This window comes from Castanea sativa, chromosome 11, assembly GCF_040712315.1.
Source record: "Castanea sativa cultivar Marrone di Chiusa Pesio chromosome 11, ASM4071231v1".
NCBI lineage: Eukaryota > Viridiplantae > Streptophyta > Magnoliopsida > Fagales > Fagaceae > Castanea > Castanea sativa.
In genome coordinates, this window is record NC_134023.1 from 64,759,858 (window position 1) to 64,777,241 (window position 17,384).

Genomic DNA, 17,384 nt, shown 5'->3' on the forward strand with positions numbered 1-17,384 from the left:
ATTTGAAAAGGAATCGGTGTCACTCTGCTAGCATAAATATGAAGAACTCTATTGTTCAACATTCAGAGGAAGTGATCAGAAATAGAATCTTTTCTTGCAGGATTTGAAGGCCTCTACACAAACTTGGAGACAATATAGCAATCTTAGCATACCCAGTTCTATCTTCGTCAACATGAGCCAATGTAGCTAGCTTTGTTGGTTTCTTTTCTTGTTGTTAGATTACTGCTAGTTGTGTTGGTGTAGGTTCAATGTTGCATTCTATTTATATCTGCTGTGAAGCTTGTACTCTTTGCTGTATTTTGGTTGAATAAAATTTGCACTTATATATATATATATAAAAGAATCCCAGAGTTGAGTCTATTTCAGTTTCCAATCATAAAAAGAACAAGTGAAGGTATGTTTTTCTAGAGAAATTTGATTCCCTCTAATACTATCTAGCCCAACATGTCACCCCCCCCAAATATCAACACAGTAAAAAATTTGAAGTTATGGAGTAAATGGCAGGAGAATACACGTCTGCTTTTGGATGCCCCATGGACTGATAAATCATTTGCATTCCAGGAATCACTTCATGCTATATATCCGACCAATTTAAGGTCAATAAAGAAAAGAGGCCCATCCACTAAGTTGGTTGTATGAAATTCGTATTCATTTTGGTTGAAATAATTTTAGCTATGTATTGTATTTCATAAGATGGCAGCTATGTTCTTTTGCAAAACCATCCACAATGTGATTATATACTTCCCAAGTGCTATATAAAACAGTGGAGTCATACAACTCTTGTAAGAATTATCAGGAAGATGCTTCCAAAAACTCCATAAGCATTCTTTTGGAACAAGAACATCCGCTCCAAGGCATAAACTTATATTACATTTTTTTTCCTATTAAATATCTCAAATCCCTACTCTTGTCTGTGCAGATTATGAAGGATGTACAAAGAAGCAGATGATAAGAAAATACATACAGAATAACTTAATAGATCCATACCGGTGGAGATTGTAACCATCTTGCTCCTCTCAAACATCTTAACTAAAAGAATCATGACAATAACGTGTCCCACTTTTGTCTTTAATTCATCAAGTGAGCTAATTTGCATCCATTTAGGCCTCTCCTACAAATTGATAAGAATCATTTAAGAACTCAAATTAGAAGAAGAGAACAATTATAAAAATGTGGAGAGGGAGGGGGAGGGGGGGGGGGGGGGGAGGCCATCAGGTAAAGCTTATATGTTCTAATGGGAGGAGATCAGAGAAGCATGTCAGTAAGTATATAAACACAAGTTCTACATTCTATTGTAAATGTTTTGGAAAGTGATCAGTTAAGAAAAACTAAGCATATCATCCTCCATGGGTTCTAATCACAATGAAATTATCTATTTGTTCTGCCTCATGTGATGAAGCATAATGCAATTGAGTCTAGCCAGATTTAATATTCTAACCAGGAAATTAAAAGTTAAGAAGCATGGGTATAGATGAATAGGAAGGAAGGAGCACTTTTACATCACCTGGTTACCAATCTCATTGAGTCTGATGCATTCAAGTGCTGAAAATATCTTGGCAAGAGAATTGCAAATAGAGTATCTTTTGTTTAAAGGGAATTAGGATTACCTTGAGAGCAAACATTCCAAACAAAGAAGAGCTTTTAAGGGAACGATCAAGATGAGCAGGCACATTAGGGGGCACATTACTGATAAATAGTCCATACAAGCCCATACCGAATATTAACATGACAGTCCCAGCAAGATAAACATCTGCATCAGTTGCATTTTCTCACATCATTTTGTTTCCAACAGAAAGCTACATTGTTAAGAATGGATGAGTAACCAATGCTTGTGCCAAAATGTAAGTGGGTGGAAAGAGTTCTTCAGCAGAAAGAACAACATAACTTTTAGAAACAAGACAACATTATGTATAATTCATGTTACAAATGATGTTGAAACACACTCTTCAATAAACAAACTAAATAATTGGAGAATATACTTCCAATAATATAAAGTAATAAAACAAAAAATTATGCTGAAGGGAATTCCTGCGAATCTAACCTATAGCTTCAACTAGCCGTAGAACCATCTGTCCTGTATGAATCCCTTTGACGCAGCTTGACCAGTAAACTTTATATGCCTCTACAATATAAACGCAACCCTAAAAACATTTAAAGTAATCAGATATACACAACAAAATACATAATTACATCCAATGAAATGATACAATTAGCATCATAGCATCTAAATTTCAGCGATTCATTAAGTATGGAACTCCATTAAAACATAAAATAAAAAATCTCTTCTGATAAGGTCTATGTATGACTTGAATGGACATCCTTACATAATTGGACAGGTCTCGGGTATGCAAGCCCTGCTATAAATTATAAGAAAACCCTAAAATATTACACAGCTTATAGCTAGTATCATGCCTTGGAAATGAATCGTTGTGGTGTGCAACAAATTCAGGTTTCTAGGATTATTCAAGGAATTGTTAGCAGAGAATTCGAATTATAATAACTCTATGCACAAAGTAAAATTCCCAACAATTTTTTTGGTGAATGGTTAACTTCCCAATGATTTTTGGTGAATAGTGTCCTACACTTACCCAACTAGTTTGAGGGGCCATTATGGAAAAATCTTATTGCCTTTGCTTCTGCTACTACACTTACCACAATTTTGAATCATGAAATTGAGGAAACGAAAGACGAAATGTAGTGAAGAATCAGAGTTGTCTACAATGCTGAATCACACTGGCATCATTCGTATGTTTTGATTACTCATGTCTATAAATCAATAGAGTTGCTTATTCTTCTGTTGGTTACTTTGAAGGCATAATATATCTGATATGTCATTATGTTTGGTCATCAAGAACTTCCAATTAAGACTATGTGGCTTGTTTAAGAGACATACAAAAGTGTAGAACCTACAGAAATATATTCAACTAAATTTGATTTACTGCCAAAATAATTCCAGAACCTCCATCACCATCACCATCGTATGTCATAAGCTCGAGCAAATAAATTTACACAAATTGCTGACAAAACATAATGTTGTCATGTAATTTATTTAGAAGAATAGGGTTAAGGAAAGTACATTCAGAAAGCACAAGAGTGAACCGGCCAATGAGCCTCCAACAGCCAGAAGTGCCAAGAAGCGGAAGTCAAAAATTGTCTGCTCAGAAGTTAACAAGCAAGAAATGCTTTTAGAAGATTAGAATATGCATAAAAACATCTGAAAAGATATAGAAGAAGTTCACTACTAGTTTGACATAGATACTTTATCAAAACTCAACAAAGGCAAAAGAAGAGGGGGAAAGATTTTTTTTAGTGTGCAATTCTGCGTATTTGAATTGATGAAAAAAAATTTCCTTTCATTGATCATATAATCTGAAGCCATATATGAAAATTATACATCAAACCTCAATCTTTGGTAGAGTAATTCTAATATATCATCGGATAACTTATATTGACATAGTGAAGGACCATATAAGCGAGTCAGCGACTAGCATTACAATGACTTCTGATTAGGGAACTTAAGCCATTCACTAGCATAAGGACATATCTTCAAAGAACTTATCACAGGTAGATATGCCAATAACATGTACCAATACAACTAAAATTACAAAAACATTATAATCTCAGTTATTCAAGAAGGGCATGCTGAGACACTGACTGATCAAGTTTGTTCCCGGGCTTTGCCAAAACTTTTGTTTATTTTGAGACAGTAAAATTACTTTTATTACATCATTTATCAGCAGCAATCAGTAAAACAACTAACCTGCAAAAACCCAACACTATAAACCGCTTTTTTTTCACACATCTTATTCAAATTAGTCACTTCCCAATTCCCATAATTTTATAAATGGCTACTAGTTTCTATATACCTTATACTAGCTTCATGAATTCACAAACTTTTCCTAGAAACAATTACCCTTTAGCTCAAATTTTCATTCTTTCTTTTTTTGATTGGAATTCAACTGAAAAAAAAAAAAAAAAAAAAAAAAAAAAAAAAACAAGTAAAATAAAAGGAGTGGTGAATTAGCAATATACCCTCTCAATGTTGGATTCAGCACCCTTCATAAATCGGAAAACCGAGCTGCCATTTGGGTTTGCAAGGGCGTAGTTGAGGTTCGAGTCTGGGGGTCTAGAGGGCTCAACAACAAATGGTTTTGATGAGGAAGTAGTGGAAGATGAAAGTATGGTACTCTCTTTTGTTGGTGATGATGCTTTTGACTCAGAAGATGGTGATGGTGATGATGATGATGATGGTGAGGAGCTCAAAGAAGCTAAGGGATACGAAAGGCGGCCGCGGTTTTGTAAAGGGCGGCCGCCGCGGTGGATCGAGACTGAGACGGAGAGTTGTGGAGTGGAGATGGAAGTGAAGAGAGCCATAGTAGAGAGAGAGAGGGAGAGAGAGAGAGATATTTTGAAGTGGAAAAGACGTGGTTGGGACTTGGGAATAAGCTATGTATTTTTTCTTTTCTTTTCTTTTTTACCGGTAGATGGCGGGTAACAACGGTAATTTGGGCCAAATTTGCTAAATTCTAAACTTTAGAAATTTTGTTGGTGAGTAGCATGCACAAGTTAATTAATTAAGTAGGCTATTTTTTAAACTCAAGTTTGTTAAATTCGAGTTTCAGATAGTATACGCTAATATTAGAGATGGCAATTTCGCCTTGTCCTTCCTCACTTAGCCCTGCGCAGGTTTTCCTCGCCCCGTAAAGGTCATGAGGCGGGAATATGGTGAGATTTTAACCCCGCATCATGAGATAGAGTGGGGATGAGTTTAGATTTTTAGACCCAACCTGCCCCATCCCCGCATCGCCCCACATCAATAAGGGTTAAATTGTAAATTTTTCATACCTGAAAACCTTACTATTTAAACAAATATATCATTAACTTATTTTATTCTACCCAACAAGGATTTTTGCCTTTTTTTTTTTTTTTCTCTATCAAGGTTAAAAATAAGGTTCCACTTTTAACATTTTCTTTTGATTTTATTATAAACAAATGTATATTATAAACAAATGTATATTATATTGAATCATTGATTTTGTATTATGAGATTTTTTTTTGTGATATTGTCTTGTTAAACACTTTAATAATATTATTCAATTTTTGCTAAAAATTAGTTTGATTTGATGGGATAAATTTATTTTTAATTTCAAGTATATTTTTATTGACAAAACAGGTTTTATTGAAAACAATGGCAATAGTTATGGGCAAATTAATAATTAGTAGAGTTTTACGAGGTAGAGTGGGGCTTCGCGGGGCCTCAAGGAAAGATGGGGTAAGAAATTTTTTTCCATTATGCGGAAATGGGGTAAGACAAAACTATGTAAGACGAGAGCGAAAACTCTATCCTTTAGACCCACTCCGCCCCGTTGTCATCCCTAGCTAATATTGATTAGAATTCAAATTCGAGTTTCAACCCAAACTTGAGTTCCAAAAACACTCTACTTAATTAATTAATTAAGTCTGTATGCTACTTTCCTAAATTTTTTTTTTTTCTAAAAACATGCTATTTGACATATTTTGCCAGGTAATTTGACAAGGGAAGTGGGAGGACACGCGCGGTTGGGCGTGAGTAGGTGAAGATGGTCCATACATATAGGAACACATGTTTCATGTTTGTGCTGCAATTTTTTCTTTCTTAATTCTTCTTCTTCTTCTTCTTTTTTAATTTTTTTTATTGAGAAAATGATCGGAATCTGACAATATTTCTGTGTGGTCGCTTTCGAAATTGACATGTGATGTGCGTGTTCTTGTAGGGAAGCTTGGTGAGCTTTACTATCACAGACCTAGCAACCTTGTTGTTGTCATGATTGATGATAAAAGATCAATAATTATGGTTCATAATTTCTCATCTTTTGCGGCATTAATAAGTTACATCTGAGTGTGGAATGCTTTATTTATTGATTTGTTAGGTTCCCGACATTAATTAGTAAAATTGAAATTATGGTTTTCAAAAACTGAGATCCAAAATTGACTTAAAATATTTTTTTTAATAAAATTTTATTAATCATTAAACCAAGACGTTAATTGATATTTTTATTTTTTAAATATGCATAGTTTGAATCATAGATATCTTATTTGAAGATAAAAGACATTACCAATTGAATTAGTTAGAAAACCCACTGTCAAAGAAATGTTTCGTATATTAAGAATTGACAAGGCTATAAACATGGTCAAATTATGTTTTTAAATCTAGATATAGTTAAGGAAGATTTAATTATGTTAAAGCCAAATTAGCAAATAAGAGAAATTATTCAATATACATGTCAAAATGTCAGCAATATTTAATGGTCCCCCATTCACTAATATCATGCCATTTTTTAAAAAATTAATTAACTTCCAAAAAAAAAAATCTTAATCACTCCATCCAAAAAAAAAAAAAAAGCAGGTTCGCTAGGAGTCCAGGATAGGATTTCATCACCCCACCGGCCATCATCTTACCATTTGATCGCCATAGTAGAGAATCCTAAGAAATCATATTTAAATATATGAATGATATCATGAGTTATTCTAGAACCATAATAATTACCACAATATATATCATAATTATTCTATGTATTAGACTATAAGATGCTGCCTGTTACTTTCATATAGACTTCAATTTTTTATTTCTACAGCTAACAATTAGCCATATAAGTTGATTGTATAAAAGAGTGTGATAAAGCGTTGTGGTACTAGATTTTTTTTTTGGGTAAAATGGTACTAGAATTATTGATGTTATCATTTGCCTTCCTTTCCTCCATCTCCCCCGGTATGTCAACACCAATATCAATATAGTCATTTCCATAGCACTACCCATTCTGTCACCACCACATTTGGCACTGGCAAATCGTATCAAAAGAAGAACAATAGGTTCTTACCCTTGTCAAATTTGTTTAAGTCCAAATCCAAAAAATCAAAATTGAATCCTATATTTTCCTGTTAGGAATCATGTGAGTTACAATTATTCTTTTGGAATGCGGTGACCAAGATTATGGTTCAATTAATTAAAACAAATGACATGATGTCGTTGAATGGGAACTAGTGGATTGAATGATTTCTCCTCATAAATAATGATACGTGCAAAAATAGTGTACAAGATTTTATTTGGAAGAGGATTGAAAAGAGAATTTCTTTTCTTTAGATAAGCAATAATAGCAAACAAGCCAAATCCATCAACCAAAAATGATGCTTATAGAATCATCATCTTAAGTACTTAACTACATGGTGATCACTTGCTTAAGTAAAAATTTAAATGAAGATTATCATTAGATCAATACGTCGAGAGTAGCCTTTGAACTAGTAACTTTTGCTTTTTAAGTGGTATGTATGTTTAGTGTAGATTGTGCAATCTCTTAGAATTAACATGTCAAGAATTTTTGTTTCCACTGAGAAGCCCATCTTTTATTAGGCATTTTATTTAAGTGGGAGTACTTTCATTGAAACAAAATTGATAGTGCTTCATCTCAACTTATACTCCTCTCCAGCTTAAACTCTTGTCCGAGCGGAAGTCATAATGCTGTGATCTCTACAGTACTAAATTGCCCATTGGTTCCATTACCAGGCTTCTGCAAGCCTATGAAAGTCACATTTGTAATGACCCATTTTTGGCTTAGAGCAAATTCTCCATTCACAACCTGTGAACTAACTAATACATTATTCCCCACTACCCCTCCATTAAACCTCACTAGAGTCCAATTGCCTCCTTCATTTCCCATTTCCACATCAACTCCATTATCCATGAAAACTTCTCCAGTGCTATTTCCTTTATTGCTAACCACCACCAAGAGTTGGAATACAGTCTTTCTTGCTTCTTGGGTTGTATTGGCCTCTCCTTTGCAAGGCCAAAATGTTGCCTTCCCGAACATGAATGTTTATATGATCAAGTGGTGCATCAAGTGTGATGTTCTTTCCTGAACCCACACTCACTGAATTTGAGTAGTTAAAGAGGTCAAACCAGTTCCCTGCAGGGAAATATGCTTCAACAGAAACTGCTCCTTAGTTCAGTACAGGTGACACCAACACACCTTTTCCAAGTAGGAATTGTGAGTAAACTTCAGAAGTGTTGACATCCTCAGGGAATGAGAAGAAAAGAGGCCGTGCAATCGGGGTCCCCTTTGTGTGTGCCTCATACATCGAAGTGTACAAGTAAGGAAGCAGATGGTAGTGGAGTCCAAGTGCCTTTCTGGTTGATGCAGCAACTGATTCCCAAAGATAGAGCTCCTGAGGATTTGAGTGTTTGTCGGAATGATCCCTTGAAAAGGGGTAAAAGGCTCTTAGCTGCCCTTGGACATTTTTTTTTCTCAATAAGCTTTGATAAAAGGAAAAAAAAAAAAGAAGACAAATTATATTGAATATTCACAGCTATAATACTAACAAATTTCACACACTTTAAAGAACTAGTTTTTATAATCTCCTATATTGTTACCATGGTGAATGATGTTGTCTTGTATATTCAATATATAGCAATTGCAAGTTTCAAAGTTTGCTTCTTCACTTGACAAATGGTATTAGATGTAGAAAGATATAGTCCTTTTGCATAGCAAAAAATTAAAACTTGTAAGATAGATGTTGATTGCAAATGCTATGTAAACCAAAGCAAAATGGTCCAATATTTATGAGATTTTTCATTATTTAAAGTGCCTAAAAATGTTATTTGAATCCAACGTTGACAGAGTTCTTCATTTGTATTACCAAGAAAGCCACATATATCCGCTCCAACCATTGGAATTCCGAAAATTCCAGAATTTAAAATGGAAGGAATTGAGTATGCCATTTCATTCCAATTAGCAGCATTGTTTCCTGTCCAGTGTGCTGTGTACCTTCCAGAACTAACAAAAGTTGCTTTGGCTTCTAACAGTCCAAACAAGTTATGGACATTATACTCTGCAATGTTGCCATAGTGTAAGGCTGCTGGAGGAATTGTATTGCTAATGATGGGGCGCTTGCTGCCATAGTTGTTGATTTTGTAAGGAGGGTCATCAAGAGTAGAATTTGGAGTGGCAGGAGCAGTATCAAAATTAGCTATCTCATTCATGTCCAGCCAATTACCATCAACAGGAACAACATCTCAGAATCATATGATCTCACCAGCCCAAAAATATTTAGTCAATGGATTTAGAAAATCAGGGAAGTAAACTGGCCCAGGCCAAACTTTTCCTTCGTAAGGTGAACCATCACATTTTAGATAGATATCAGTTTCTAAACCGCTCTCGTATGTTCCATACATATGAGTAAGATCTACCCAAATAACTATGAATGATGAGTAATTATTAGGTACTTTCAAAGTACAGTTAATTAAAATGGCACTGCAATTAATATTTTTATAAGTGACAACAACCAAAGAAGCTAGAGAAGAACAAAGGTGTAGAAGTTCTAGCTGATGAAAATAAAGATTGCGTTTAATAATTACCACATACCAGGATCAACAATGAGAACATATTTTTGACCATTTTGGTGAAGTGTGTCAAGAAAAATTTTCGTTTGGTCAGCTGGAAAGATACTAGCATTCGCATACCCAGCAACCACTCCAAGTTCAGAAACGTTCTTGTAGCCGTATCGACATTGATGAAAACCTTTACATAATATAATATAAGTAAGCTTGAATTAAGCACTAAAATCAAGATAATTATATATTAGTAATAAGAATGACACACCAAAAGTGAAAATCTTCAAGTCTAACCTCACAAACAAATCGCTAGGTAAGGCTACGTCAATAAGGTTGCTACAGTTTATTCTGATGGCTTGGGGTACATGCGCATGAAAAATTACAACAAAGGACCTAAGGATATCTAAAGTATACTTAAAAATAAGAAATACCTCAATAACAGCAATAGTTCTACTATCACAACTTTATTTTACAATTTTTGTCATAATTATGATGGGGTCGATTGTGAGTAGTAGACAATCGCTTATACATGGATCCACGCTTTTTCTTTTACCACTCACAATCGATTACATCAAAGTTGTGGCACAAAAATTATGTCCATAGACTTTGGAAGGATACCTTAGTGATGAACAATGATACAAAAGAAAGTCTTAATTGAATAACTTACCAAATGACCGATATGGCATTGGTGCAGGGCGGCCAATGAGCTCTGTATATTGCTGGACAACAGTTTCAGGCAATGGCCCAGCAAAAATGTAAAAATCAAGGACCCCACCAATGACATTTTATGCAATTCTATCACCACCATATGTTACATCCATGCCATTGCTGTTTGGCAGTAAAACTCCATGACTAGTTCCAGCTTTCACCTTTCCATCCGCGGTAGGCGACCTGACATCAATGTAAAAGGGATGGGAACCATAGAGGTTGGTATCGGTTCTCGAGCTAGGCATGTCAGCATTCCACAATGTAAATGTCTGATTAGGAATCAACTTGAAAGTGCTCTGTGTGCTCTCCCAGGCCATACAAGGAGGACCTGTTTAGTGGAAGTGAGGAAGAGAGTTGAAGGTATTGATCCTTGAAGACCAAGAAAGTGCTGGAGTTGGACACGTCGGGTGAGGTGTCGAAGAGGACATCGCCAGAGGAGCGGGGGGCCACAGTGAAGCCAAGAGGGGTGGTGTTGTGCTAGTTGTGGAGGGTGAAGATGAGGTCTGAGTTGGGGTCAGAGATATTGAGGCTTTTGGGGTGGTGGGTTTAGAAGGTCTAAAGGTGAATGGTGAGTTTGGTTTGGCAAGGGAATGATGTCTTGTGGGATCTCCCATCTTTGTTGGTCAGAATCTGTGATTCTGATTCTCAATCTATCTTTTGTTTGAAAGCTGCATAGAAGTAGAGCAAGTGATCAGTGGAAATTGGTCAAGGCTTTCTTCCTAGTTATGAATATTAGGATCCTCAAAAATTCTATTCTTTCATTTTGAAAATAGTAAGTAGCACCACAACATCAATAATTTAAACGGATAGCAAAATAGTAATGATCAACTCTTTTTATATAAAAAAAAAGTCAACTTTTTATTTGATGTTAATATCATGGTAAAATCCAATTCATTCCATTCAAAATGAATTATTAAGATTTTAGACATTCCACGATAGAGTTGTTCCTAATAATTATGGAAGATCTTAAACGTAAGAAAAACTTAGCTAGTACACAAACAATAAAAAAAGTCCAATTAAGGTATCTTTTGATATGCATGAATTTGAGATCAAATGTTAATTTTCGAGAATTCAAGAAAAATTATGTCCATTTGTTTGATTTTGATAGAATTCAAATGTTAATACCACAAATATTCCATTTCTCGTAGAATGTGAGAATTTATAACCTTATGATATATTAATTCTCATATATCTCCTATCCAAAAAAAAAAAATTCTCATATATCTTATACTTTTAAGAATTATTAACTTAACACTTAAAAATAATTTTTTTTATCTATATTATAGGGCACTTTTTTTATAAAAAAAAATCTATTATAATCAAAATCAGCACTTGGAGATCTTATAAATTCAAAACAATACAATTTTTTTAACTTTAGAATATAAGATATTTAATTAGTAATGCCACTGGACAAGAAACCTCCACTAAATAAAGATTTTTTTTTTTATTAAAAACAAAAAAGTTGAAACACAATAATGTTGGAAATGCATATTGTATTATTGAAACACAATAAAGTATTACAATATCATTTTATTCATTGCCATTTATCCTGAAAAGTTTGCATACGACAAAAATGCAATCTTACTAGTAGAAGAATCAGTCTAAAATAAACTTTATCTGGCAGTGAGGGTGAGATTTTGAATATCAGGTCCATAGAAGGAGGAGCTGTGAATGAGGCTTAGAGAAGCAGTCAATGACTTACTAGAATGATCAATTTTAACTGATCTAATGGCATAGCCAAAACCAACTGTTTGATTTTGGTGTTGTGCATTTGATGGTGCAAAGTGACAAATAAAAAAACAAAGTAATAAGAAAAAAAGTTGAATCTCATAATGAGGATGAGATGCTTTTGGTCTACTCATGTTGTTACTTCTCATTTCTACTTTTGTGTGAGGATGATTTTGGAGCATGGTTCTTTACTACCGTGTATATTTATAGCTCCATAAGTGTTTTCTTTTATGGAAAAATGGTAATGTATTGCTAATCTAAGGAAATTATTAATATAATTTGTTCAAAAAGGAAAATGAAATAATACATTCATTCTATGTAATTGTTGTCAAAACTTAAATGCATGGTTTTACTTTTTGTCATATGACAATAGTAAAAAAAAAAAAACACTAATTCACACTAATTTGTCATATATTTAAGTTATTGATTAAGATAAATCTAGAACACTCCCTCGACAATAAGTTATATATACTTTCAAAAACTCTATATGAAAAAATATCCTATATGTGGGGAGTAAAAGGACCGAGCAGGTATTTGGGCCTTTGGGCTCTGATAAGAAGGGTCAGTTCATTCTTGACTAAAGGCCTTTAGGACTGCGAGTTGGCTCACAGGCCGAGAATCCGAGGAGTTATACGACGAAGAATTTCTCCTCGGACAGACTCGTGATGACTTGGAGGTTCACTAGAAAGATGAAGGCAGAGTTTCGGAAAGACTGTAGGTTAAAGAGGAGATCCAAGTACCCTCTAGGCGCACCGGTGTGAGAGAAATATCTTAGAGAAAAGCTGCTACCTCCACATTAAAGACCCTGCACCTACCTCCCTGGTTGTATTAATGGGGAAGTGACCCCTGAACAGTGAAATTGAACCTTCTGGCTATTATTTAAGGATTTCAAAGGGAAGAGAAGAAGGGGGGTGTGACATGTGGACAAAGAAAAAAGAAGAAGTATATAAGAAGAGTAGAGGGAAAAAAGGAGGGGGGATCGGTCAGTTAGAAAGAGAGGGATTAAGAATTGTAACCTCCAAAGGAAAAAGAGAAATAATATAGAAATTGTCATCGGCTTATGTCCGAGGAAGTCCCTTTGTTATAATCATATACTATTCGCAAATACTTTAACACCTTAGCCTGTTTATCAAGTTTCCAACATTCCTATAATAGATTTCCGGTCCACACTCTACAAATTCCATTGTTTAAGGCTCATTGGGCCTGAGCCCACGTTTGTTTTTCGGTCCAGGTGCAATTGTGCGCTTACACTATAACTAATTTCTCACATCTTATTCCACTTTAGTACAAAGATAACAATAAGACGTAGACTTTTAATAAAAAATATATTTAAAAAAAAAACCCTTTTACACGTGCCTTTATAGTAAAAAAAAAATATATATATATATATATATATATATTTTCCATATAAATATTTATCGGTAATATTCAAACAATGGAAACATTTTATGACGGACTGTGTTTATTACACACCAAACTATTTTACACAGTTTTACACAATCCAAAAAAAAAACTAAAATCATGAACTCTTCAAGTCACAGTCGCAATTATTTTTTGAACTGTGTAAAACAGATTATGTACAAGTAATATGCGAAAACAATGCCATTTCTCAGTTCCTTTCCATGGGCAATGGTGATCACTTCAAAACCATGGACCTACTTGGGGCGAGAACATTCAGTTTAGTGCTCTTATTGATGATGAGGGTTTGGGTTGTAATTACACAAAAATTGACAAAACTCCCATGGGCACATACCATGGAGAGTTTGGCGGGTACAGAGTATGGAGAGTTTAGAGTAAGGAGCATATATTGGGTAGCTATGGCCCAAAACTAGTATATATTTTACTATATTTGTCTAAGTGGACCAAATGAACTGGATTGGACCGAATAGACCAAATAGACTGAAATGAGCCAAAGTGATCAATATGGACCGAATGGACTAATTGGACCGAGATGGACCAAATTAGATCAAAATACTACTCTAATGTGACTTAGGGGGAGCGTAATCGACTATAAATGTTATGTTTTAATTTTTAGAAATTACATAAGTGATAAGTAAGAACATTTAAAATGGAGAAAAACATGAATGCAACAATAATCCACTCATTAAAGTTATACTAATAAAATTGACACGTGTTACACACAAGAAAAGTAATGGGATCAATTTGATAATAAAAAAATAAAAAAAAATTGAAGTATCTTAAGAGCAATTAAACCTAATAAAAAATAGTGAGTTTTTAACCCTCTCAAAGTGCAAAACAAATTTTTATCTGCTTGTTGATTAAATTAGGGTCTTAATTCCTTGTTACCAAATGATCCATAAATTTCTGACACGTGTCACCATCTGGAAGGAACCGAGTTCCTGCAAGTATTATTATATATATATTGAGAAACACCCGATTATTTAATCGTTTCAAATTTCAAATTTAGACCTGACTCAACCCACTGCTCTCCTTCTTCCCACTCAGTTGCTCATGGCGCCACCAACGAAGCGGTCGAAGGAGAAGAAGCGCAGTGGCCTTTCACACCGCGGCATTTCACTGACGTGTTACCGGTGCGGATTCGGAGATGGCGGCTCACAACCGTCGGTGTCATAACAAGGACTCCAAGAAATGCAGCCGGTGCGGGACTCTTGGTGCTAAGAAGAAGAAGAAGAACAAGACAATGGCGGAGATGTCGAAGTCAAAAGCGCCGGCGGAGACGACGAGGGAGAGCTGTTCCAATCTTATTATGTGATGCTAATCCCGAGCAACTTCGGTGTTGGTGTTGAGACAGGCCTTGAGTTACAGTTTAAGTAAGAACGAGATGGTTGTGTTGGTGAAGATTAGAATAAGTGAGAGATTGCAGATTTCTGCTGTGCTATATATCATAGGGTGTTTTCTGATGACCTACCATTGTTTGCCTGTGGGGGCTTCCATCAAAGCTAAGTCAGCTTAGAATCCTATTATATAGAGAAGAAGGAACACAGAATTATTGGGTTGGAAAAAATTGTATCTGTCAAAAGGGGCAAGGTAGCATTATTGAAGAGTACAGTATTGAGCCTACCTACTTATTATCTTTCTTTGTTCACCCCTTCTTGTTTAGGCTGAAAATTCATTGTTTAGGCTGTGTATTCATTGAACAGTTGTAACATGACAGACTGCAAAGTGTAACATCAAATTAAGAAAAATCTGTAACAAACTTGATGCAGTTTTGGAGGTTGTTAGTTTGGGTAATGTTTGAGACCATTATGTTTATTGCAACATTTTCATAAGAATCTTAAAAAAAAAAAAAAAAAAAAAATTTCCTCATCAAAGTTTACCCAAACTTATATTGAGATAAGACATTATCTTAGGATTTGGTTTTTTTTTTTTAAAATAGCTAAAGTAGGATCAGGGTTTATCCTTAGTTTATATTAAACATAAAACACAAAGATTGGATGACTATAATCCAATTCAACTACAGTCTATGTAATCCAATTAATCCAATCCTACCTGCATTAGGGAACAACAGAGAGTGTGAACTTTATACCAGAAAAAAAAAAATGAGCTGTCATTTGTACTAAGCAGCAGAGAAATGGTAGCCTTGGCCTAGGTGAAATAGGTAAGTGCTAGTTATTCTTAAGAAGGTTTTACTTCCCTCACCAAGGCTCACCAAGCAAGTCAGATGCAAACTCATAATTGGTTATATAACAGTTTTGAAAAAATATATATTCTACAGGGTGTGAGAGAGTTATTTGTTGGTGGAGGAATGGCGTAGGTGACAGAGATAAATTGGCGGAGGGAAGTATTTGTAAGGGCAAGATAGAGAGAATGGAGGCTGAGGAGAGTTAATGCTCTAATTTATTAGATTTAATAGAAAGAAAAGAATTTAAGAGCAAATAACCCATTTGTTAAAATCTAAATTAAGGCATACGTGGTTGTCACAAATTACTTGATTGCAATTGCATTATGCATAGCTGGTTCTTGTGGTGTTTGTTGAGTCTGAAGATAGCAGTGGCGTGACATGTATTGTAGAGGAGGTGATCCTTGCAGTCATAATGGAAGTGTTAGCTGCTGTTTTGTGCAATAATTGATGGTTTGCGCATTGCTAACTAGAATTTTGTTAGCAATACAAGTTTATGTGATCATGGGCTTGCATTTTTTTAAATAAATTTGTGGACATTGCATGGAAATTCAAATAACCCATTTGTATTTCATTATAATTGGGCATTGGGAGATTGGCAAAAATGGCAGGCATTGATGCAAATGATTGTGAGAACTCTTAGGGTGCATTGTATAATGGAACTGAACTCACGCTAGCGGTTGTGGTGAATGGTGATAACTCTGATTTTTTTTTTTTTTTAAATGGCAAAATTTCATATGATTGCTTTGTTCCTTCATTGATATATGATTAGCCAATCAATTCCATTGTGAAAATGAAGGGTTTACAGCATATGGAAATTTAGAGCACATTGTGGAGGGAGCATGGTTATATATTGTCTATTCCTTATGGCTTTGATTGAAAGTTACTTGTATGCATTATCAATTTCTATCTGTGTATCTCCCACATAGATACAGACACACGCAGACAGGAGAGAGAGACAGAGAAGTGGGAGTTTGGGTTTTTTTTTTGGTGTGGGGGGGTAATTGAGGAGGAGAGGGAATTGTGTAGCGTAAACTAAATGGAAGCCCTTGCTAGATTGTTTTATCATAAATCTTGAAGTACGGCTTTATCAACAAACAGAGAAGTAATGTGACCATCAAGTAATGAGCCTTCCAATCTCCAATCCTTAAACTAAAACTAAATATAAGGTCCGTTTGGATAGAACTTATTGCTAAAAACTGAAAACTGAAAACACTGTAGTAAAATAATTTTTAAATATGTGAATAGTATGGTGGGTCCCATTTTTAATAAAAAATAACTGAAAATAAAATTTGTGGGTCCGTGAACAGTGCACAAATGCACTGTTCACGGCAGAAAATGGCTGAGAAGTAAAAAATATACGGCTACTGTTTATAAACAGTAGCCGTTGTCCCCTGAAAAGCATGCTGCTGCAGGAAAAAAAAAAAAAAAAAGAGGCTTTCTGAAGGAGAAACGCAGACGTCAAAACGCTGAATCCAAACGCTCACATAATATCAAAGTTTCTCAAAACATGTTAGCCAAACTTTATGGTTGGGTAACAAATGGTTTTGTACACCAAGGGAGAAATCATCTTATGTATCATTCACTAAAGAACTAAGAAAATAGAGCATTTTAAGGAAAAAAAAAATCCACAATCACAAATACACAATTCTTCTAATCATATATGTAGATAAGTATGGTGATTCAGGATACATGGTAATATATCAAAGTATATGCTAATGATAATATGTACCAATACCCCGTAATACCATCAGAATATATGTACATGCCAGATACATGGTAATATCACCAAAGTATATGCTAATGGTACTTAATATGTACCAATACCTAATACATGTAATACCATTAGAATATATGTACAAATACCTTGTACTAATACCTAATATATGGTAATACCTTGTGGTAATACCAATAGATATGGGGAAGTAAAACCAAGTAATGTACTAAACTCTGCAACTATAAAATGGTATACAAATGGTCTCC

At 34.7% G+C, this 17,384-nt stretch overlaps 1 protein-coding gene and 1 pseudogene across 1 annotated transcript; both read right to left on the reverse strand.

Annotated features, from left to right (window-relative positions):
- Positions 1–769: 769 nt before the first annotated feature.
- Positions 770–4,442, reverse strand: LOC142614672 (uncharacterized). The gene is made up of 5 exons (XM_075787230.1): positions 4,033–4,442; positions 3,077–3,154; positions 2,042–2,141; positions 1,608–1,750; positions 770–1,111 (listed from the first exon to the last, which is right to left on the reverse strand). The coding sequence occupies exons 1-5, from the start codon at positions 4,372–4,374 to the stop codon at positions 902–904; spliced, it is 873 nt and encodes a 290-aa protein (XP_075643345.1). The 5' UTR covers positions 4,375–4,442; the 3' UTR covers positions 770–901.
- Positions 4,443–7,319: 2,877 nt separating this feature from the next.
- On the reverse strand, positions 7,320–11,949 carry LOC142616958 (alpha-glucosidase-like; annotated as a pseudogene).
- Between the last annotated feature and the right edge of the window lie 5,435 nt (positions 11,950–17,384).

Coding starts and splice junctions, on each gene's coding strand:
- LOC142614672 (XM_075787230.1), bottom strand. CDS start 4,374: ATGGCTCTCTTCACTTCCATCTCCACTCCACAACTCTCCGTCTCAGTC. Junction 2,142..3,076: donor CACTCTTGTGCTTTCTGAAT/GTACTTTCCTTA, acceptor AAATGTTTTTAG/GGTTGCGTTTATATTGTAGA. Junction 1,751..2,041: donor ACGGCTAGTTGAAGCTATAG/GTTAGATTCGCA, acceptor CAACTGATGCAG/ATGTTTATCTTGCTGGGACT.